The 23,902-nt window shown below is 49.0% G+C and overlaps 1 protein-coding gene across 3 annotated transcripts in view; it reads right to left on the bottom strand.

Moving 5' to 3' along the window:
* LOC138822174 (F-box only protein 21) overlaps positions 1 to 23,902 on the bottom strand; it is a 28,479-nt gene continuing 4,577 nt past the window's right edge. For 2 of the 3 annotated variants that reach the window (XM_070014730.1, XM_070014733.1), the window contains exons 4-12: positions 17,220 to 17,341; positions 15,181 to 15,327; positions 14,530 to 14,666; positions 12,479 to 12,615; positions 9,358 to 9,537; positions 8,327 to 8,459; positions 6,109 to 6,320; positions 4,745 to 4,902; positions 1 to 1,933 (exon numbers count right to left, since the gene is read on the bottom strand). In XM_070014730.1, coding sequence (XP_069870831.1) covers positions 1,743 to 1,933; positions 4,745 to 4,902; positions 6,109 to 6,320; positions 8,327 to 8,459; positions 9,358 to 9,537; positions 12,479 to 12,615; positions 14,530 to 14,666; positions 15,181 to 15,327; positions 17,220 to 17,341 — 1,417 coding nt within the window. In that variant the 3' untranslated portion in view covers positions 1 to 1,742. The remainder of the gene's footprint in view (positions 1,934 to 4,744; positions 4,903 to 6,108; positions 6,321 to 8,326; positions 8,460 to 9,357; positions 9,538 to 12,478; positions 12,616 to 14,529; positions 14,667 to 15,180; positions 15,328 to 17,219; positions 17,342 to 23,902) is intronic. The other variant, XM_070014732.1, reaches the window with a different exon arrangement.

Here is a 23,902-nt window from a genome sequence, read left to right on the forward strand (position 1 = left end):
TGGGGTTTCTCTGGGTAAGTTCCATTTATTAATCATTGTACAAAAAAAAAATCTTGGCATCCATTTGAAGAGAAAGAAGATACTATATCCAAATAGTTAATACCTTAACATTGAGAAAGTTCTACTTTTCTAACAGGGCTTTTTGAAAATGGAGAAAACTTTTGGAAAAATCTTTAAAAAGAAACTTATGATTTATTAGAGTACAGGATCCAAAACACATTTTTAGAAAAATATAAAGTGCCCAAATACCAACTTACACAGGTGAGTGGCTTCCAGGAGCCAAACGAGGCGCTGATGAAGAAACACATTAAAAAGTCTAGGTACATTATGTACAGCGGTCAGTGGCGGCCAGACGTGTCTCCTGGTCTGCGGCAGGTAAGGAGCAAGGAACTGGCGGCGGACAGGCGGCGGCTCTAGCTCAGCATGCTCCGCTCGGTTCTGGGCACGGGCGCCCCGCCGCCCGGCAGGCCAGGCTGGTGAGCGGAAGGGTTTCCAGAAGCAGGTTCACCTGTGGGGCTGGGACGGCTGCCTCCCTCTAGCGATGCTAACTTCTGCACCGGCCCCTCGTGTCTGAGGTGGACCCCCACATCTGGCGAGCACAGGGAACACTGCATGCAAATGGCAAGGGGTGTGCAGAGGTGCAGCCCCTGCGTCCCGCTCTCCAGAGCAGCTGCGCCACGGCCAGCGGCGGCTCCTGCGGACCCAGCTCGCTTCCGGCGGAGCGCAGAAGCACAGCGCGCCGGGTGGGCCTCCGGCTTCCCCTTGCGGGACATGACAAGCAGGCCTCGTTCTCACGAGCCCACCTCTTCAAATGAAAGACACCGACTTCCTCCTCTCTACCCTGCGTTCAGGGAAAGACTAGGAGGGGATGGGAGGAATGTGGAGCATGGGGTGCTCTTTTCAAAACTAAGCATCATTAGTTCCTGACTTGAAAAGCAAGCCCCACTGCGGACCTTTGGAGACCCAAAGCACAGGTACTAAACACTGGACGCACTGGGCTCGCTACGAGAAGGGACCCAGCCACCATGGAACCATGACCCACTTGTGATTCTGGAGATTTCTAGAAACAAGCAGTCATTTTGAAGGAAGGAATAGATGAATGTGGAAAACTCCACTCATAAAGGCTGCTATTATGCATTTTCTCAAATAATATTATGTAATAAAATAGAAAACTCATGATTTATAGCAATGTGTATAAATCCAAGGAATATAGAAGGGAAAACTGCCATTTCCCGATTTAAATTAAAAAAACGAAAGATGAACACTTGCAGTCTGTGTTTCGTGTATTAGCAGAAGGTAACTTCTAGTATTCTAACTGCCACTGGCTTGCCAGGGCCTCCTCCACCACACGCAGAGCGAGGCGCGTGCGGCCAAATGCAGGGTGAAGAGGCCTTTGATCCCCACCAGGACTGCACCCCGGAGGAGGAGGGAATCACCCCACTGCGCAAACCCATCTATCCGGTGGCCCGCAGGGAGACAAATGCAGACAGACAGAGGGAGGAGGGCGGGGTGGAGGGGGCGGGCTGTGAGGTCACACACGGTCACAGGACGAGCAGACAAGCCATGCCACTCAACAGTGCCTTCCAGTCCGTTCACTAGTGTAGCGGAGCACGACCTCGTCCCTGTGCGGGGGGGCGCGCGGAGCCACGCAGCGGCGCTGCTACTCAAGTGGCTTCCGGCGGCCGAGTCCAGAGGGGCCATCGGGGCTCCTGGGGGGCGCCGAGGCGCAGTGCCTGCTGGGACTAGCCGTCGATGCTCTCCTTCTTGGCACTGTAAATGTTCTGCACCGTCTCGTACACAAACTCCAGGTCTTCCGGGTAGCGGAGCTCCAGCTCTGCGTTGGGGATGTAGTGTGTGCCGGTGAACTCCGAGAAGTAGCGCCCCACGTCAGGGTGTGAGATCTCCAGGGGCTCCACATTGTACTCCAGGTTTTCTATAGGCAAAGGGGCACACACAGCCCTATGAGCAGTTTCTATCGGCAAAGGGGCACACAGCCCCGAGAGCACAGTTTCTATCGCAGCAGCTTTCCCCAGAGACCCTCTGGTCACTCCTTTTGAGAAAAGACTGAAGAGGCTTAGGGTATTGGGGAGACTAGAGGAAAAGGTGGGGGTGGCCATGGGGGGCATCTTCCTGGGACTCATCAACTGGGGACACACCCATCCCTCTGCGCCGGCAGCCCCTGGGAGCCACACCCGCTCCTGTGCCCTGCCACGCAGCCCTGCTTCTAGCGGCAGGGTCCCCAGGTGACCGGACGCCTCCAGGAGGTAGTGGGAGGAGGCGCACCCCACCCCGCACGCAGCACACCCACGGCGGCTGCGCTGCCCACCTCCGCCAACGAGAGAAAACCGCACGTTCCGATGGGGCGGGGGAACGCACAGTGCGGCCCCTCCACAGGCGCCGCGGCATCTGAGTGCTGTGTGGCTCCTCCCTGGCCACAGCCCGGGTGTCCCGCCCCAGCTACGCCCAGCAAGTCTTTACCACCTGCTCGGAAATGAGCTGGGCCAGGCAGAGCCCCATAGGACGTGTTCCCAGGTTTGCCCCTGCCCGCTCTCTGTGCACCCCACAGCACAGCCTGGCCCTTAGTGGCCAAACACATACCGACGCACGCCCCCTACTGCCTGAAACACAAGATCGGGTGGGTGGAGCCTGACACAGCGCCCAGGGAAAGTGCCAGAGATGCGTGTGTGTGCGCGTGCGTGCGTGCGTGTGTGTGTGTTGCATTACGAATGGGTTTTACTCAGGGCAATGGGATAAATCCAGAAATGGACCACCCATACCTAGGGTTTCAAAATTCAGTTTCTGAACATCTGCCACTGGCTAAATATGGGCTGACAAGAGCCAAGATCGTCTCAAAGGACATCACAACACTGAGCTGAAACCCAGGACTCTGGTGGGGCGGGGCGGGGCGGCAGCGGCTGACTCTAGTTCGCAGAGCAGAGCAGAGCAGAACAGTGCCATGTGGCCGCCTTGAGCAACAACGCCCCCGGGAGGGATGCTGGGTGCTGGGATGAGCCTTCACAGGACGCCGGGGGACTGTCCCCAGGGGGAGGCACACCCCAAACGGCGGCTGCGACTCTGCACAGATGCAACCCAAAACACATCACAGCAGAACATTCACTGATGTGATCGAGTGGCGGGTCTAACTTCCAGTTTACAGACCACACAACAAAACAAGGCAGCGTGCTGAGACCATCTCCAAGACAACCAGGCAGCCACGACAAATGTCCCCTTGGTCATGGGGAGGAGCTGCTACTAAACCCTTGACCGGCTTAAGCACCAGTGCCGGCGGCCCTGACCTTCAAATGGCTCCCCGAGCTCCTCCTGAGGGCAACAGAAGCTCAGAAGACACACTAGAAACCCGAAGTCACCGGGATTTGTTAAGTGTGGCTGCGCTTGTGGCAATGCAGGGAATGGTCATGTGATTCAGCACTGAAGAACATAAAAAAGCCCACACCTGAAACAAATGGTAACGCTGTCGCACCTCCACTTTTGCAGTCCCGAGCTGTGATTCTCTGGCCCCAGCCCGCTGAGGAGCTAGAATCACAGGCACGAGCCAGGGCTCAGCCCAGCATGTGCTTTTTGGGAGGCAGATTCTTCACAAAATTCAAGGCAGAGAATCACTGAGCAAATCCCATACTGGATGAAATACAACTAGCGGTACGAAGGGCCCCAGCGGCCTCCGCAGCCGCTGACCTGGGCAATTCATGTGTGGGAATTAAAAATTTTTGATTTTGGAATATCTTGATTTTATATGTGACTACATTTGCCAAAATCAGGTGTAGTAAGTCCAAGAAAAGGCAGACTTACTGCCTTACTGCGGGGGTTGATTGTGGGGCTTGAACTCAGGGCCTTGAGCCTTTTCTTTTTCCTTTTTTTGCTCAAGGTTAGCACTCTACCACTTTGAGCCAAAGCTCCATTTCTGGTGTTTAGGTGGTTAATTAGAGATAAGACTCTTATAGACTTTACTGCCTCGGCTGGCTTCAAACCACATTCCTCAAATCTAAGCCTCCTGAGTAGCTAGGGTTACAGACTGAGCCACCAGCGCCTGGCTGCGCTTTCAACTGTTGGACAGTGCTCTTAGTCTGAAGTCCCTGGAGACACGAAGCCTCTCTCATTCTGCACTCTTCCTACTCGTCTCACTGTGTGGTGTGTCTCCCTGAGGGGCAGCTGCTGATGGTTAGGACAGACAATAGTGGAGTGAAGCTGCTCTGCCTGAGAGCGCTCACATGGCCCTGGATTTGATTCCTAGTACCATCACCACAACCAGCAAATGACTTAATGTTGTCACAGTTAATTCAATACAAGTGAAATTCAACAAGGGCCTAAATAAAAAAGGCTGATTCTCTGAAAGCCTTCTGGCCTCTACCCTGCCTGCTTCAGTTTGCCATACTAAATACCTACAAAGATCACACTAGCACTCAGGTCAGCACTGTGGATTGCAGTTCCCAAATGTGACCACATGAGGGCACCAGTGGGAAGGCACAGGCAAAGTCACAGGGGCCCAGAGGGCACATGTGTAGGAGGTAGAACTGTGCGAAATTTGACTGGCACAGGCAGTGACCAATCAGATCACAGCATGACAGCAATCTTGGTATAGGGTCCTTGCTGTGTGTGGCTGCCCCAGTGCATGCCCGCTCAAGTTTAGTCCTGAGGTTAGCTATGCCCAACCACCACCTCTGCACACTCAGATGCTGAGTGCTGAAAACAGGCCCAGGGGTCAGGGAGGGTCAGCGGAGCTCCTTACCTTGGGCTGCGTATCTACAAGAACCATCCTCTACCAGCACATTATAGAAGGGCTGGTGGTGGCCGTGCGGCAGGCTGTGCACATTCATGTTCCGGATCCACTCATGCCCCATCATGCAGGTGGGGTCCCAGCCGTAGATCACACAGTTGTAGCCGTACCTAGTGGGCAGAAGACACCACATGTCAGTTCCCTGGCCCATCAGAGCAACTGTGGGAATCTGCTGGGAAAATGGTGTGGCTTCTCCAGACTACATCTTCCACATTCACCTGTCTGTTCTGGGTTGACCCACTGCTCAGGACACCCCTGCCCTCTTCACTAAACAACTCCTATCATCAACAAAGTTCTCAGCAAAGAATGACAGGCCAGCCGATTGTCTAAGTAAAAAGGTATCAGGACATTGGCCAGATCCGTCATATCCAAACCAATCCAGCCAACAGCCTGGATGCCGGTGTAGAACCTTAGACAGCGACAGGACCAACAATGCATGAAGACTAAGCAGCCTGATGACAATCAACTAGCACACATGCAGGATAGCCAGAAGGATGAGCTCTGGCTGGAGAGTGGATGAAGCCAAAGAATGATGATTTGTTAGATGTGCTAACAGAATGATGAATAAACTAGGAGGAAAGGGGGGGGGAGAACACGAGAACACGAGTGCGTGCCCCTTATCATTTCGAGAAGCAAAGTGACATGCCTGCCGGTACTGGCACCAACTGAGCAGGGAGGACCAGAACCAGAGGTGGGCAGTGAAGGCTGGCCTGTGTGCTAACTGCTGACGCTGGCTGATGACGACACACCTGGCTCATTATGCTCACAGCTCTATTCATAAGAGTGCTTATAAGTTTCCATAATAAAACTGAAGGAAAAAAAATGACAAAAAAAACCAAACACCAGAATACACTAAGAGGATGACACACAGAGCCACAGCAGAGGAGGTACTTTGGACTTTTCCTCCCACAGGGACTCGTGTTCAGGGTAAGAACAGCTAATCAATAGGAGCAATAATAACAGAAAATCTCCAAGTACTTGAAACCACCAAGAAACCTGAATGGCCCAAATGTCTGAAAAGACCAGAGAACCGGTGTAGCGCCACAGAGAGGCGAGAACCACAGCACAGAAGCCTTGGCCAGTAGTGCAGTGTGAAGAGCAGCCCTCGGCCCCAGGTCTGCTGGCAGGAATGAGCACCACGTCAGACAGTGTGTGTGGAGGACAGCTCACGTGCACAGAGCCTAGGATCATGAGACAGACTCGCAGAGCTGGGCACACAGCAGCAAGTGGCCGGACACGGCCAGCCGTGATTCCGAGCTGGGTCCTCCTGCCGTGACGTGCCAGCTGGCCGGAGGCTCTGCGTCCTGCGCACTCACCTCTTATGCTTCATAATGAGCCCAATGGAGTAGCAGACGTCCCTGTGCTTCTCATCGGAGCGCAGCTTAACCTCCACGCCTACCTCCTCCTTTTTACGCTCAATGTGCTCGAGTGTATGCTGCACCAGATAGCCCACCGCCCCGTGCTGCCCGGGGTCCAGGGTCTGGATGTGCTGCAGGATGTCAAGCACCTTCAAGACAAGACAGAAAGACTAGGAGATAATATTTTCGCCAGGCCTTTTCTTTTCCGCAGTGTGGGATCTAGACCTACCTACGTAATCTGACAGAGGCCAGCAAGGGGGGCTGCCACACAGGCCCCCCATGCCTGGAGAAAATCCTAAGCTACTCTGATAAGAGCTGCAAAGACATGCAGACACAGCTGCCTCAGTGCTGGGGGGACGGCAAAGGTCACTGAAGAAGCCTAGGGATGGGAGGCCTGCCCGCCTCCACGGCCAGCACCCTAATTGCTCACGGTGCCTCTACAGAAAAATGAGCGCCGAGCCAGGTTACCACACATATGCGTGAGTGCATGCACACACACGTGTAGTTCTCTGGCAAGTCTGTCCTTCCACCTTCCTGCGCCTGAAATCACAGGCTTGCTCAGTGGCAAAGGCAACCTCCAGTCCAGGACCAGATCTGTGAAACTAGCTGTTTTTAACTGTGAATTGTTTTCCTCACTTATCAAATGATGACTCACCACCCTATTTCCTAGTACAACTGAGCCTTCAGTTAGGACCAGTCCTATGCAACAGAAGCCATTGTCATGGAAACCCAGCCTTATTTTAGATTGGCACTCGAGGGCCTTCATTTCCTTAGGATGCATGCATGGCTCTCCTCTACCCATGGCGGGGTCACCGCTGGGCCTCAGAGAGCAGACGCTGAGGCTGTAGAAAGCATGCGCACCATGGCTAACCCTAGGTCAGAATGAGCTCAGCATACCCGCCTTACACCTCCTCCCACCCCTCACAGGCCTTTCCCCAACACCCCCTTCTCCAGTGGAACAAGAGGTCCCCGTATTCAAAGCCCGTCAGTTGTAAGGTCTTTTCCATGTCCAGAGGACCCCAAGGGCCTGTCGGCCACACTGTATTCAAGAGCCTGCCCCAGGCAGGGATGTTAAGGGAGCTGAGGTCAGAGAGGGAACTTGAGCAGAGAAGACTTGAGCAGAGTAAAGGGGCCAAGCAGGCAGCTGAGCCCATGTCGGCTCTGGAGGAGGCCTGGGGAGCCAGGGCCCAGCAGCCATGCATACCTGGGTGAGAATGGCAGTGAGGGGAAAGGGGAGGCCTGCCTGGAAAGGGGAAGGGGAAGGGGAAGGGTGTAGAGCGCAGGCAGGAGAGCCCACACTGCAGAGAGCCTTGCAGGGGGATAGAGGGCAAGAATGGAGCAAAAACCTAGGAAGCTGAGATCTGGGAACAGGGAAGGTGGTTACCAGCTGGGGCAGCTGGCAGTGCGGAGGCCAGATAAGGAAGGCAGAGCATTTTCTGGGCCCAGTGACAAGAATGAGCAATGGAGGCCATGGACTTTCTGGGCAGTCAGCGCCTGGAGGGCTGAGCAGACCCCACATTCAGGGACATGCATGGCAGGGGCGGGCAGCCACGGTGTAGTCAGGGACAGTTAAGAGGGAGCACCAACTGGGGGGCTCTCTTTTTCCAACAAGTAAGGGGCTGTCTTGGAAGTGGGAGGGGTCCTCTCCACTGCAATGCTCAGGAGGAGGGCAGGGCTAAGCATGGACTGCACATCCCTCTTTAGTGATTTGGAGATGAGTCCATGCAACACCCCAGTGAGAACTGGAGCTGATCCCTCTCCATGCTGGCTAACAAACAACACGGTTACAGACCTACTTCTGGGGGCAGCAAGGACAGGGCGGGTGGCACGGTAGCTCTGGCATGGTCACAAGTGGGCCCAGGAGTCCGGGTCCATGGCTTGCCAATGTGCGCTTGTGCCTCGGCCACAGGGAGCACTCAAGAAGAACAGCATGGCGGCTGGACTCCGATGCTTTACGGAGTCACTTTACTTGCTCGCTGCAGGACTGCATCCCTTGATGAGTGGGGTGTGTCCCGCCACAGAGGAGACACCAAGTTCTACAGGAGAACCAATCCTCCTTAGAACAGAAGAACTTCATTGACGTGTCACGACCGGAAGACTTAATTTGGGATGGCCACCTTTCCATCAGAATTTTCCTTTCTAAGGCAAGGAAGAAGCATCAAAGTAAAATAATTACCTTCTCTGGCCAGATCCCCAGGTGGAAGTAGAGTCTGGCCTGGAGGAGCAGCAGCTGCACCTGGTCAGGGTACATGGCTAGGTACAGGTCCAGCGAGTCCCGAAGCAGCTGGTATGACTGGTCAATGCCCTCCCTAGGGACAAGAGCAGATCTGTCTCATCCTGTCTGTTCACTTTGCAATCAGGAGCCCCTTTTTGGAAAGGAACTAACAAATTCCAAATATATTTTCCTGACTCTGCCATTTCCCCCTTTTTCTGTGGAGAGTTATAATGCTCTTAACAAAATGTATAATACACAGAAACCTTGTGTTCAGTGAAATCCTCACTATTCATTAACACTGCTGTAAGAAAGGGGTGGGGGGGAGTGAAGGGCAGAGTGACTGCTCTGTGGGGCTCTACAGCATGCAGAGTGAACCCCAACGCCGCCTACGGCCTGGGGCAATGCTGGCAGGTCAACGGAGGACCAGCTCTGATGACAAAAGTCTTCTCTGGTGAGGGACAATGACACTGGAGAAGGTCATGTGTGTACAGGGACAGGAACATATGGGAACTCTACATTCTGTGCACTTTTGCTGGCAATCTAAAATAGTCTATTAAAAAAAAAACTGGATACCAAGCAGAAAACTACTGCTGTAACACACACCTACAACTTTCCCCAGAATACTATGCTTCTCCTCATCTTATGCAAATCACAAGCAGATCCTCTTTAGCTGTCAGAATCCTATTTGGGTGAGGTAGGCACACACGCAGATGTTTACCGAGAGCTCATCTAAGACCGTTGCAAAAGCCTCTGAGAAAAGGCACTGAGGCCATGGAAATGGCGTGAGCTCAAGGCTACAGGACCAGCCCCTTCCCGGGGCAGTGACACCATCAGTGCCCAGACTGCTCTATGGTGTCACAGGAACACTCATGAAGAACTGAGGCTGCTGGAGCATCTCTGGAGGCACAGCACCCGAGTTCAAATCCCAGTGCTACCAAAACCCCAATTCTCCCAGACCAACAGACAGCCCTGGCACCCAGGCCCGCTCTTACCGCTTGCCCAGGCTGAGCAGGTTCCCCACCATGCGCTGCAGCACCTTCTTCACGTTCACCACGCCATACAGCGCCGCAGTCACGTGCTGGCCGATCAGGTACTCGCACTCCTTCACCGTCAGCTGCTTGCCCTTCCCAAAGGCATCTATGTAGATGTAGTCGAAGATGTCCAGGGTTGTCCTAACCAAGAGCCAACACCAGATGAAACAGGAAGGATTCGGTCTTGGACATTCCCACACCCCAACTGAACATGGACAGCAGGAGGATCCCAAGTTTGAGGCTGGCTCAGGCCACTGAATGAAACCATGTCTAAAGACCAACCAACCAACCACACCAAAACCCAAACCCAAACCCCCCAAACCCAAAGTCCTGAGTAAGCAGCTCAAACCTCGCCTTATGAACATAGGCCATCAAGACCACAGTGTCCCGGACTTAAGAGACAGTTCTGACATACGCCAGCTGCTGCAGTGTGTTAGCAACACAGATCCCCAAAATGCCATGGACATTTATCAGAGCTCAGTGACAGAAAGAAAGTTCTGGCAGTGGCTGTGGTGGGACCAGCATCTGAGAAGAGTTACAGCACACCACCATGAAGAGCTCAGTCCTCTGCTTTCCATTCCCATCATGGCCTTAGCTGGATTTGATGACACTGGCCCAGGAGCCATGCTTCATGCTTCACGCTCAGAGCCGAGTGGAGTACCATGACGAGTTTTTACTGCATACTGAGTGGGAGCTTGTGGAGGGGTTAGCTGACTCTTGCGAATACAGCTTTTTTTAAAACTGTATTTGGGGAGGGGGGGGTAGTGGGAATCAAACCCAGGACGCTGTACTTGCTAGGGAAGTGCTTTGCCACTGAGCTACATCCCAGCCAGAGCAGCTTCTCTATGGCTGTTAAGAATCCTGAACAAGCAGAGTGCTGGTGGCTCACACCTGCAATCCTAGCTACTGAGGAGGCTGAGATTTGAGGATCACAGTTCTAAGCCAGCCTAGGCAGGAAAGTCTGTAGATTCTTGTCTCCATCTGCTCAGAAAAAGTTGGAAGTGGCACTGTGGCCAGCACTCAGGGCCAGACCTCTGGCCCCAGGACTGGCAAAAATAAAAATAAAAAATAAAAAAGAATGAATCCTAAATAAAGGCCATTTACTGATGGCTCATAGCTGCAATTCTAGCTCAGGAGGCTGAAGTCTGAGGATTACAGTTCAATGTCAGCCTGGGCAGGAAAAAAGTCCATAAAGCCAAATGCAATTAACCACCAAAAAAGCCAGAAGTGGAGCTCTGTCAAGTGGCAGAGTACTAGTCTTGAGCAGAAAAGCTCAGGAAGAGTGCACAGGCTATGAGTTTAAGCTCCAGGACCGGTATGTTTGTGCATGTGCAGAATCTTGGGTGATTTCTTCTCTGAATTGTGTTCTGTTTACAGTCTACTTTTAGCAAAAATCTAAGAGTTATATAAATGGTCTAGAAACAAGAAACTCTTAACTCTTTTCATCAGACCGAAACTTTATAAGGAAAAGCACAAAAAAATTTACTGGCCAAGTTTATGAGCAAAATCTCCTGGACAGAAAATGGACAAATCAAACACGGCAATGATATTTAAAATGTGATTAATGCCAGGCCCTAGTGGCTCATGCCTGTAATCCTAGCTTCTCAGGAGGCTGAGATCTGAGGATTGAGATTTGAAGCCAGCCCTGGCAGGAAAGTCCTTGAGACTCCAATCTCCAATTAATGGCCAAAAAGTCAGAAGTGGGTGTGGCTCAAGAGCAGAAAACCTCAGGGACAGCTCCCAGGCTGGAGCACTATAGTACTATATAAATTTAAGAATATTTTAGAGATATGCAAGAAGATAGGCTGGGTTGAGAAAAGGAAATAGGCTGAAAAAATTATTTTCATTTAAAGTAAGGGAGAAGCGGCGGGGGGCGGGAATGTTCAACACCTAGTACATTTTTAGGAACATGAATTTGGGAACGTATAAACACAGTTGTTAAGGAAACACACACACATAATGAAGCAACAAATCTACATGCAAGTAAATACTTTCAGACTAGCTGGGTATTCCCTGTGGGGAAGGAAGGGGAGGAGGCAAGCTTAGAGGCACCAGTGAGACTCTGCCAGGCAGTGATGCAAAGTAAGCAATCTCCTCTTGTGAGCACCCAAGCTGTTCATCGAAAACATCTGCCCCATTTTACACAGGAAGGCACTGAGACTGAGGTCACAGTCTTCAGGGCTTTCTATCACACGATGGGGCATGAATGTATTTGAGCCAGCAGTTTCAAAGAACAGGAGAGAGGATACAAGCTTTTCATCTTTCTCTGCTAAGTGGAAAATTTAATGTGAAGTTATTTCTATCAATCAATTTCTTTCTGAAAAGCTAGACTACAGCCAAAAAGGAACCTTTAGCCAGGTAAGACATTAGGCTTAAAAGAAAACAACAGCCAGCTGTTGTGCCCACCTGTAATTACAGCAGTTAGGACTCTGAAGCAAGAGAATCCAGAGTTGAGATCAGCCTGGGCTACATGAGCTCAAGGCCAGCCTGACCTACATACCAAGACCCTGTATAAAACCAAACTGAGATGTCTCAGCTCTGTTGTAGAGCACTTGCCTAGCGTGCACAGGCTCTGGGTTCCATGCCAAGCACTGCAAAGATGATAAAGGTGATGATGATGATAAAAAAGAAAACAGAACTCATATGCAAGTCTTTATAATTCACATCAGTTGGTCACCAACATTGCAGAAAAGTTTTGCCCCCATATTTGTTCTTAGACTCATGTGTATGTGTGGGAGGAAGGAGAATTTATGGAAGAAAGTAAGCAAGAGTCTAGGAACTCTTTGATCTGATCTACTCTAGAGCAAAGGGACCTTGAGAGCCAGACCTTGAAGTCGCAGTCATATTCTCTTAACTAAACGTCTTGTGATGTTTACAGATTCACGTAAGAAACTGCCTTTATGTAACCTCCTCTGCTGGAAGCACTTGTTTATGATAAAATGTCACAACCGGAATATCAATACATAAAACACCATCAGCACCCTGGTTCTGGTTTTAGCCTGTTTGGTTTCAGCTGATTTGATGCTGGAAGGAAAGCAAGCTTCCTCTTAGCACCAGCTCTGAAATGGCAGAGGTGGCTCACCCTTCCGCGCCTTGGCACCACCGGAGTAGGAAGTGGCTTGGGAAGTTGACAGGCTCCAATGGGACTCCCAGCTGCCGTGCGATCGTCAGATAAAGCAGAGACATGCTGATTGGAATGCCTGTTCTGCGAATCAAAACCTAAACGAGAAGATACAGAGAAGTCACAGGAGGAATCATCCTTCTCATACAGTCAGTACTGCAGGGATTTGAACTCAGGGCCTCTCATTGCTCTACTTACTTGCTAGCTGGCACTTGACTACTTGAGTCATACCTCCAGCATAGTCTTTTGTCGTTCATTTTGGAGATAAAGAGTCTCCTGGACTTTTCTGCCAGGGGTTGGCTTTAAACTGCCACCCTCTAGATCTCAGCCTTCTGAGTAGCTAGGATTACAAGCTTGAGCACTAGGCAATTTAATCTTATTTTTTGTTGGTTGTGGAGCTTGAACTTGGGGCCTGGGCACTTTTTGGTCAAGGTTAGCACTCTATAACCACTTGAGCACAGTTCCACTTCTATTTTGTGTGTGTTTAATTGGAGATAGAGTTCTACAGGGACTTTTCTGCCCGGGCTGGCTTTGAACCACGATCCTCAGATCTCAGCCTCCACAGTAGCTAGGATTACGTGCATGCACCACCAGCACCCGACTTTATTTTTAACTGGCTCAGAGTAAACTGTATTTATGGGATACAATGTGACATTTGTTTTCTGGCAGTACTGGGGATGCAACTAGGGCTTTGCATGTGGTTAGGCAAGTGCTTTACCACTGAGTTACATCCTCAGCCTATAATGCTAGCTTTTGCAGCTTCAGCAGAATAATTTATTTACTTAGATCGGGAATCAGAAAGATATTACCCACACAGTCTACCAGATATTTTGGTATAGCCAGAGCAAGACGAGTTTTTCCTTTTTGTTATATGTGAGACAGGGTCTTACTATCTAGCCCAGGCTTGTCTGAGACTTCTGCCTCAACCTCTGCCCACTACCCCCCCCCCCCCCCGGAAGATGTATACCATCATGCCAGCACGTTTTTATATTTTTAAGTATTTGGAAAAAACAACCAAAAGAACACTGTTTTGACATAAAAGATGAACTTCAGACGTCAATGAAGAAACAAAATAAAATAAAATAGCAGAAAGAACAATAGATATGAAAATGGAGAGAGGCAAGGAACAAATCCAAACCAACATTGAAGGGACATCAACCCCAAGTGGCTTCATTTTGGCCAGCCCTGGAGGGCAGCTGCAGGAACCCTGAGCACATCTGCGGCTCCGCGGTCACAGGAGCACTGACCATGGAGCGAGGGATACAGAGTCTGCTTCTAGTAACACTCAGCTCAAGGGTTTGCATAAAGGACAGTCCTTGTCAGGGAGAGTAAACCTTGTAATTCCATGTGGCAGAGGAAAAGGTGATTTACTAGACATTCAGAGTGGAGAAGACAGCTCTTGTCAGCAAGAAATGCAATTTATCATAGATGAGCTAGAAGTATGTGCGCGTGTACACCCCTCACCCCCATCCCTTGGTATCCATGGGAGACCTGGTTCCAGGGACCCTATGGACACTAAGTACCCTATATAAAATAGCACAGCATTTGCACATAAGCTCCACTGTCCTCCCCTAGTCACGTCATCCCTGGACTACAGTTGTGTTACCTACACACTTCACAAGTGTCTGTATTACTCAGGTGGCAAGGGAAAATGCTGTAGTCACTACAGTCAGTTATTGTTAATTTTCTTTCTGGTCAGTCGTGGGGCCTGAACTCTGGGCCTGGGCACTGTCCCTCAGCTCATCAGGTCAAGGCTAGCGCTCTACCACTTGAGCCACAGTGCCACTTCCGGCTTTCTGAGTTGTTTATTGGAAATAAGTCTCATGGACTTTCCTGCCCGGGATGGCTTTGAACCATGACCCTCAGATCTCAGCCTCCTGAGTAGCTAGGATGACAGGTGTGAGCACTGGTGCCTGGCTCCCATGTATTTTTGATTCAGGGTTGGTGGAACAAATGGAAGCAGCAGAACCCACAGACACTCATGTGTGTCTTAAAGCTATGGCCACACTTGCCTGATGCATATATAAGTTGAGGGCATTATAGTAGTCCATTCGGTTCCCCTTGAACTTCAGCTGGTCATAAAGGACATAGTTCATGGCATCCAGCACCTGGCTCTGGAGCTCTATCTCCATTATCATGGGGGACTCACCTGCAACACAGAGATCTACCCTGGGACACAGCACAAACAAGATCATGATCCTGCCCCCACCACCCCCAGCAGGCAACCAATCTAGGGAGAAGATGGGTGGAAGTCTTTATGTGACTACTGTCATTTATCACTTTTCTGTCTAGTTTTGCTCACGCTGGTGGTGCTCAACCACTTGAGCTCTGCTTTTTTTTTTAAACTATATATATATATATATATATATATTTTGTCTTTTTGGCACTGGGGATCAAACCCAGCATGTTGCACTTTAAGCGCTTTGCCACTGAGCTACATCCCAGCTCTGAGCCCTGCTTTTTGCTGCTTAACTAGAGATGGAGTCTCTTGGACAAAAGGCCCTGACTGGTCTTGAATCAGAATCCTCACATCTCAACTTCTTGAGTAGTTAGGATCACAGGCATGAGTTACATGGTAGGGCCATATGGCTGAAACCATCAAGTTCATCAATTGTTCTAAGGTTTCCCCTGCAAGCACAGCTAGGTCCAAAGCAATTCCACACCTGCCTTGAAGGCCAGGCTAGGGTGGCGGCTGTTGACACCCCGCAGGGTTTTGCAGACAAGCTCCACAATGCTGTCGATCTGGGCCTGGATATCTCTGAGGCTGATGTCGGAAAGGGGGTTGCAGTACTGGTCAATGTAGACGGCACCTGAGATAAACAAGAACCACAGAATCAGCTCTCCTACCCACCTAACACCCTAAGTCAGGCTTTCCACACCATCCCACCAGACAGCCTTCCTTGTTGGTCTCAGGCCTTGCACATCATACACACTAAAAAATGAATAAACAGACTGAGCTTCTCCCAAGGGGTCATATGAGCTATGGCAGCTCCTTATTTTCCTTCAAACAGAAAAAGAGACTCTCCTTCTAACTCCCCTATAGGTCCCCAATCCAGCAACTGGAAAACTTAACAGTACAAGACATAGGATATGAAACTGTTCAGTGATAGACAGGCCCTTTGCATACTTCATTTCCAGACTTGGAGACAACTCCACCTTCCCCCCTTGCCCTGTCTGCTGCCCGAGTTCAGGTGTTCCTGCATGGCTGCACTGCTCTGCAGTCCCTCCCCTCCTAATGCTGTGGTTCCCAGGCTTTTCCCGGAGCACCTGCACTTACTCTAGTCATTCACTCTGGGTCAAAACCCTCCTTCAATCACTGGCAATCCCACAGCTTCCAGGGCCTACAGTGCTGGCCGGCATGAGCAATTCCAACAGGATCTCAACCCCAGCGCGTGTGTGGAAAACCCAAGGTGATGAGGATACTTCACGTTAGTTGATTATGACAAGATTTCTCATTTTCTTTTGGATGATACTAGACTTTTCTACAATCAACCATAACCTAAAATAGGCATTGTGGGGTGCACAGAGATCTTAAGGATCTAGAACACAAGAAATTAATCACTCAGAAACCCGTGTCTCAAATGGTAGAGCGCTGGCCTTGAGCAAAAAAGTTCAGTGATAGCTCCCAGGCAGCGTTCAAGCCTCAGGACCAATAGGAAAAAACAAAGAAACAAAAAACTCAATATAAGGGGCTAGACATACTAGAACATTATCTGTCATCACAGCATTTGGGAGACAGAGGTAGGACTGAAGAGTTCAAGGCTAGCCTAGACCCTGTCTCAAAGGTCAAAAGCACAATGTACACAGCTGAAACAGAAAGGATGGAGCCAGCTGACATCAGTAGCCGAGGCCGGTGAGAGCTGAGCTGCAGTGGCAAGGAGGCAGGGCAACGCCAGCGAGGAGCCCAGGGTCTCTGCAGGGCCCTTGGCTGGAGAAGCAGCAGGGCACTGCAGAGGTAGTGGGGGAAGTGTGGCATTAGGGGGACGACTGATTGTAAGGGGTGCTGAAAAGTAGACTACAGCCACACAGGGTTTGCTTTGGGCTGCTGGGGCATGCTGGCTGACTGGCAGGCAGAAGAGCCAGGTTCCTTAGAAAGCTGCCGGGGAGAGTGGTGACAGCCCACATGGGAGCACAACAGGCTGGAGACACAACTGAAAATGGCAGAAAAGGAAAACTCCACAAACAGGGTGACTCACTGAGAGCAGGGGGGAAAGTGAGCGTGGACTTCATAACCACAACTTGTATAATATTCCAGGAATCAAGGCTGTTGGAAAACTCAAGTCACAATGTGTTCCTGCTCAACCTTGCAGGAACATGGAGTGGCTCCTCCGCATGCCTGCCCACCCAGCTCCTTCCTGCTCTTGGAGCACAGAACAGCCTGTCCCCATTAACCTCTGACCAGAGGCTGACACGTGCTCTAGCTTACAGACACAGGGACCCATCCATCGCTGATCTGGAAACCATGTTTCCAAGCTTAGAAGAAGGAACTCACCTCATTAGGCAACATGTCGCTCATAATCAATGACGCGTCATTAGAAAACACAGTCTCTTTAGCTGACTTTGAAACACATCAAAAAGACCCTTAGCTCTCCTCTGCAGTGCAGCCTCATTCACTGGTCAGACCACAAATTCAACCCCTATCCTCCTCCACACTGCCCCAGGCAGCTCCCACACCCTCGTCCACCAGCACCCAGAGACCTACCTTCAAGATAGGATTCATAGTCATCAGGTTGCTGAAGAAAAGCCTTGAGATTATTTAAAATTTTCTGTTGCCGTAGGTAGTAAAGAATTTTTTTGGCATAGTATTTCCAGGTCAAAGCTTTTCTGCGAAACAACAAACAAGTCAGTAAGAATTTCAATTGCCTAGTTTTGACTTCATACTATCATATCAAGATCTTAACAGGACAACCAGAATTGCTTCACATTCCTGTAATCCTTAGTGGCATGGAAATAGCCAGTTCCGTTTAGGACTTGCACCCACAGGGGGTGGTGACTGGCTGTGTTAAAGGCTGTGGACCAGTTCTGGTCAGCTTCAGGTCTACTTTCCACAGGTCTGGCAGAGAGAATGCAATACAGCCTGGAAGAGCTGAGCATCTGGGATGCTGCAGCTGGTTTCCTGGGCTACCACAGCTCACACCACGTTCCCCTTCTATGCCTGTGGCCATGGCGGCTTCTTTCAACTTTGGGAGGTCAAATATTTCCCATTCTGACCATTTATCTGACTAAGAGTTTTCCCCAGAACTAAGCCCCACACAGCCAACTGCTACTGCACATCCCACTATGGCCCACAGCCACCATGGACCACTCCTCGAACCCAACCCAGCCCTTTTCCAGAGTAGCTGCAATATGGCAGGCACTGTGCTTCTGCTCCATGGTGCTCAGCAGCTCACCAGAGGCCAGACCAGATTCTCCAGTACTGCTCTACCTCACCACTCCATCAATTCCAGACATCCCTGCTCACTGCAGCTCCTGATGGTCCTAGTTCAGTTGCTCCTTCAGCGGCGGGCTGTGTTCATCTGCCCAGACTATGCCTCTGGCTGGCTGCAGCCTTGCTCACCTCTTTCTCATATAGTGCCTTCACCCTGTTCCCTGCCTAGCACTGCCGCATAGCAGTTTTCCTTTTCTAATGTAATAAATAACTTGCTTTTCAGCACTGTCTCTCCCACTGCATTGCAAGCTCCAAGAAGGCAGGGTGCTGAGGGGTGTTTGCTGCCATCTCCCCATTGTCTACAGCTGTGTCTGATGGAGAGCAGATGCTGCCTGAAGCTCCTCACCAGATCACTCCAATGCCCAGGGATCATAGAAAGTGGGAGTCAGGGACAAGCTTCCTTTCACCCATCTTCAGGGATGCAGTGCCATCAGCAGAGGTGCCTGCTCTGCCTGCTCTTTAACCCGGGAGTTGCAAAATGCACCTCAGGAAACACATGGAACAATCAAGCAGCTTCACAAATACTCCTATATCACCAAGCCAGGCAGAACTCCGCACGCTCCGTAAGCCCTCCATAGGCCCCTCTCCTGAAACATTCTGCACTGCAGCTTATCGCTTCCTGGCTGTGCTCTAGAGGTAACTGCCAAATGTGCATCCCTAAATATTCTAGTCTGACACAACATCTCTATTTACCTTTTGGTATTGCAGTTATTTGAATTCTTAAGACTCTCAAGCTTGCTAGGCAGGTGTTCTACCATTTGAGCCACACTTCCATCCCTTTGACTCTTTTGTATTTTTGTATTTGTTGAAGAAAACCAGACTGTGTGAACTGTAGCTTCTGGTGGACTGGAATTTCCTGGCTGTACCCACATGTTTAATGTATTATTCTGAACATCTTCTATTGGAAACTAGACAGAGGGATTCAGTCTAATCAGATGTGTTACTTGGCCAGATGCCTTCCCAGGAGGTGGAAAGGTCTTCCATCAAGAAGCAGTAACAAGGAGACAGGGACAGATTAGTGGTAGGATGAGCTCTGGGTTTGATCGTTAGCACCATAAAATAATAAGACTATTAATGCCTGTCTTTTCTGTGATGTTAGCAGCCATTCTGACTCACACCCACCTGTCGATTCCTTAGAGGCAGTAACTATAAGTGAACCAGCCTTATTCATATCTGTGTTCATATTGTTCCTCTTATTATTTTTCAAAATAATGACTTTCTATTATACTCCCGAGACCACCAAGTACTACTGTGTGCAAATACTGCTATGAACCACAGTGCTAGACCTATCTGGTGGGGTCCATTCACGCCACTCCCATTCACACTGATGCTCCACCCTGCACATCTTCCGACTCTTCACAGCTGGCCTAAATGCTTCTGATATGAAGTGCCGTCAGGTATCTTGCTATCTGACTCAAGGATGCCCAGATGTTCCAGGGGTTTCCCAGGCTGGATATAGCAGCAGCCATTTCTTAACAGCCTCTGACTTCTTTCTGTAGGAGTGGCTGGGAAGATCACCTCTACCTGCTTATGACGGCCAGACCTTAGTCTAGTGGCTGTACACTTGTGTGAGCACATACCCTTGTGTACATTTAAATACAAATACTCCACGGATTCCCATCGGCCCCGGTAATGACAAGTTGCATGAAAACAGTATTTCCCATGCTCTTCTGACAGGGCTCAGGTGTGAGTCCACAGTGAGACAGCTCATGCCTCTCACTTGGACTTAAGTCTACAAGACAGGGCCCATTTATCACCAGCAGTCGGTGGTTTTCTCATCTCTCAGCAGATCTAGGGAGAGGAGCACAGGTCTCTACAGTCTTTCAAGTTGTTAAGTTTGCATATGTGGAAGTCAGTTTGGCTGGATATAAAAATCCTTGGCTGACATTTTCTTTCAATCTTTTGAGTATCTTTTTTTCTTTCTGGCATACACCATTGCTGCTGAAAAGTCTGACGATAGATTCTCATTTCCTTTTCTTTATAAGTGATTTTCTTCTTTGTTGCTGAAGTTCCCACAAGATTTTCCCATCTTTAAAATCCAGTGATTTTTTTTTTTTACTAATGTATATCCTGTTGGTTATTTTGGGTCAATTTTCTCAGGTATGATCTATGCTCATTTATCTTGTTTCAAATCTTGCTGGGCACAGTGGCACATGCCTAAAATACCATACTCAGAAGGCTGAGGCAGGAGGAGCGTAAGTTTCAGGCCAGCCTGGCCTCCACGGGGGGATACCATCTTAAAACCCAAAACAAAAATGAAAACACAACTACAGGACATAAATGCAAATTATCTTTAGATATTCAGGGGTTGTGGCTACTACATCACACTCTCCCACTCTGTTCTTTCTGTAAGCAAACAAGCACTGCCAGGAACGAACACAAACAGGGTCCTCTGTGAAAAGTGAAGGCCCAACATACTTGCGTGTGGAGTACCCTGCTGTGGCAGAACAGCCGGTTTACACTTCATGTATGTCAGGCCAGGGATAACGTGTGATAGTTCTTCTAAAGGAATAACCTTACATGTTGCTACTGGCTACATGATTCTTTGTTAAGGAAAAGGCATCACTGCATTGTTCTTTAAGTTATTTGAATAGTGAAGTCAAAGCATTTTTCACCACATTTGTTGATGACAATCCTAAGAGCAGCCTTGCCTTAGTTTATGACATCTTCACTCACACCGAAGTTTCTTTGTCATCAAAGATCCCTGTCTGAATCTGGCGCTGATAGTTCACACTTACAATCCTACCTATTTGGAGGCTGAGATCTGAGGACTACAGTTCAAAGTCAGCCCAGGCAGAAAGGCCACAAGATTCTTATCTCCATAAAACTACCGAAAAAGCCTCAAGTGAAGCTGTGGCTCAACTGTCAGAGCACCAGCCTTGATTAAAAGAAACTCAAGTGCTAGGTGCTGGTGGCTCATGCCTGTAATCCTAGCTACTCAGGAGGCTGAGATCTGAGGATCGCGGTTCAAAGCCAGCCCGGGCAGGAGAGACCGTGAGATTCCTATCTCCAATAAACCACCAGAAAACTGGAAGTGGCGCTGTAGCTCAAGTGGTAGAGCGCTCGCCTTGAGCTGAAGAGCTGAGGGACAGCACCTAGGCCCAGAGTTCAAGCCCCACGACCGACAAAAAAAAAAAAAAAAAAAAAGAAACTCAAGAAGAGAGCCCAGACCCTAAGTTCAAGCCCCAGGACTGGTGTGCGTACATCCATACCACATCCACAAAAGATTCATCTGTACTTCTGCTGCTTCCCTTACCAACCATGGCTACAGAGGTCATTTTAAGTTTCCTATTTCCTTGCAGAATTTTTCTTGTCATCATTTTAAATATCACCTGTTTCATCTTAAATTTTTGTGTGTATATGTGTACCATCCAAGTTTTACTTCCTAGTTACATGGAATGCTATTCATTAATCAATTTATCTTTTCCCCTTTAGAGTTTAAAAACTAACTCATTTAGAGTTTAAATAACTATCTGTTATTCTGGGATGTTTCTGAACTGACTTTTGCTAGTGCTGATCACATTTTACCTACTTTAAACACTGAGGTTGAAAGTAGTCTTAGAATATAATTATGTATTTTTTCTTTTTTTTTTTAGGGGGGGGTCCAGTCATGGGGCCTGACCTTTGGGCCTGGGCACTGTCCCTCAGCTCTTCAGCTCAAGGCTAGCGCTCTACCACTTGAGCCACAGCGCCACTTCTGGCTTTTTTTCTTTTTGCTTATGTGGTGCTGAGGAATCAAACCCAGGGCCTCAGGCATGCAAGGCAAGCGCTCTACCACTGAGCCACCTTCCCAGCTAATTATATATTTTTTGACTCTTCTTGTGAATCTATTCTTACTACTTTCAAAAAACTAGAAATGGAGCTGTGGCTCAAGTGGTAGAGTACCAGCCTTGGGTAAAAATAAGGGGCAATACCCCCAGTGCCAAAAAAACAAAAAACCCCACCATAGAAAAAAAAAAAAAAGTAAATAACTCCCCTAAAAACAACAAAAAACCTACGATCTATCCTACAAAAAAGCAGCCAGCCATTCCCCAAAGTGAATTTTATCTCTTGCCAGGTGATCAGGAACGACCTCCCCAAGGTACTGTTGGGTGAAAAAGCCCAAACAGAGAACCAGTCATTGTGGGATCCCGATTTTGTGAAAATCTGCAACTCCTTCTCCTCTCCACATGGCTGTCTACTGGCACCGCTGCACAGAGCAGATGCCATACTAGAAATTAGAGGATGATGCTGGGTGGGCCATTTTAAAGCAAAGTGTTCAGATGTGAAAACAAGGTACTCACATGAAGCATCAAACTGAGGCAACCAGCACAGACATGTGGGCCCCAGTCTGGGTGGAAGGCAGAGATGCACATGAATAAACCACAAGTGGGATTTACTTTTAAGGTGCACAGTGCTATTAGATCACACTCCAATTCAGTTATAGATCACCCAAAATAGAAACAGGAAAATGACCTCCACCTGCACTCCTCCAAGGCCTAGAACAGACTCTTCCCTCTCCCCTGTGGCTCCAGTGACAGACATGTACCTCTCCTACATCCCCTAAGAAACAGCCACAATATACTTTACACCTTGTTGTGAGACAGTTCACAGTAACTTAGAGAAGACCCTGCACTAGCTTTCTTCTCTACCACTAGCAAAGTTATGTGAACTTTCAGAACAGAAAACCTTTTCACCAGGCAAGTATGGCTGACAGCCAAGTCGTCTCACAGGTTCCTGGAAAGTAATGTTTAGTTGTAAAGTATAAAACATTTTAGGGTAGGTACTAGTAGGAGGGGGTCTAACTTGTCATCATGTATTATTAAAATAGAATGATGGAAGTTGTTGAAATTGTATTAGGAAGGGGAAAGGGTAAGGGAGAGTCAGTTACTGGTAATAGTGGTGTGTTTAAAGCACATTATACATGTGTGGGAATGTCACCATGAAATAATCCTTGTATAGCTAATGTATGCCATTATAAAAACAAAGCAAACATTCTAAATAACCACCTAGATATAATGGAGTACTGCAGTCTCTCCTGGAGGCTCAGCACACAGCTACAGTGGTTAAGATCAAGGTAGGGAACTGTTTCACATGAACTTCAAGAACTGCAAAATCACCCCCTAAATTAAGACTCACTTAAAAGAGATTTTCAAAAAAGATTAATTGAAGGCAGGTGGATCTGGGAGTGGCAGAAGAGAGGTGGCAAAAAGGCTGGATCACTGACAGTACAGAGGCTGCCCAGAGCACTGAGCCTGTGCTCTGTTGGTGCTCCACAGGAATTCTCTCTTTCTCCCCAAACAGTTTTCATAGTTTCTCTACAATCTTTCTTCAGTGCCTGTGGGGACTGGTTATAAGTCCCTCTCAGATACTCTAATACAGACACTCAAGCGCCTCATCTAAGAAGGCACAGTGCTACATACTGCAGAGACTCTGCCCATCCTCCCATACACTTCAAACCATCTCTATAAAGACTTCTAATACCACATATAATGCAAATAATTTTTACAATTTAGGGAATGATAACAAGAAAAATAAATCTGTATAGTGCAGTGCACACAGTATTTTTTCCAAATACTTTTGATCCTGGATGCGGAGTTGGGCTCATGGCTGCAGATGGCCAACAATATTGGAACTGTCTTCATAACAAAACTGGCTGCAGCATAATATGCAAGATCTGGAACCAGGCCTCAGTCACAGGCTCACCACAGCAGTTTTCTCTGAGGTTATTTCTTTGTCTTTTTTTGTTTGTTTGTTTAAGTCCAGTCATGGGGCCTGCACTCTGGGCCTGGGTGCTGTCCTTCAGCTCTTCACCTCAAGGCTAGCGCGCTACCACTTGAGCCACAGCGCCACTTCCAGCTTTTTTCTTTTTGCTTATGTGGTGCTGAGGAATCGAACCCAGGGCCTCATGCATGCAAGGCAAGCACTCTACCACTTAGCCACCTTCCCAGCCCTCTCTGAGGTTATTTCTATCAGTA

This window comes from Dipodomys merriami, unplaced genomic scaffold (assembly GCF_024711535.1).
Source record: "Dipodomys merriami isolate MVZ:Mamm:240054 unplaced genomic scaffold, mDipMer1.0.p SCAF_995, whole genome shotgun sequence".
Lineage (NCBI taxonomy): Eukaryota > Metazoa > Chordata > Mammalia > Rodentia > Heteromyidae > Dipodomys > Dipodomys merriami.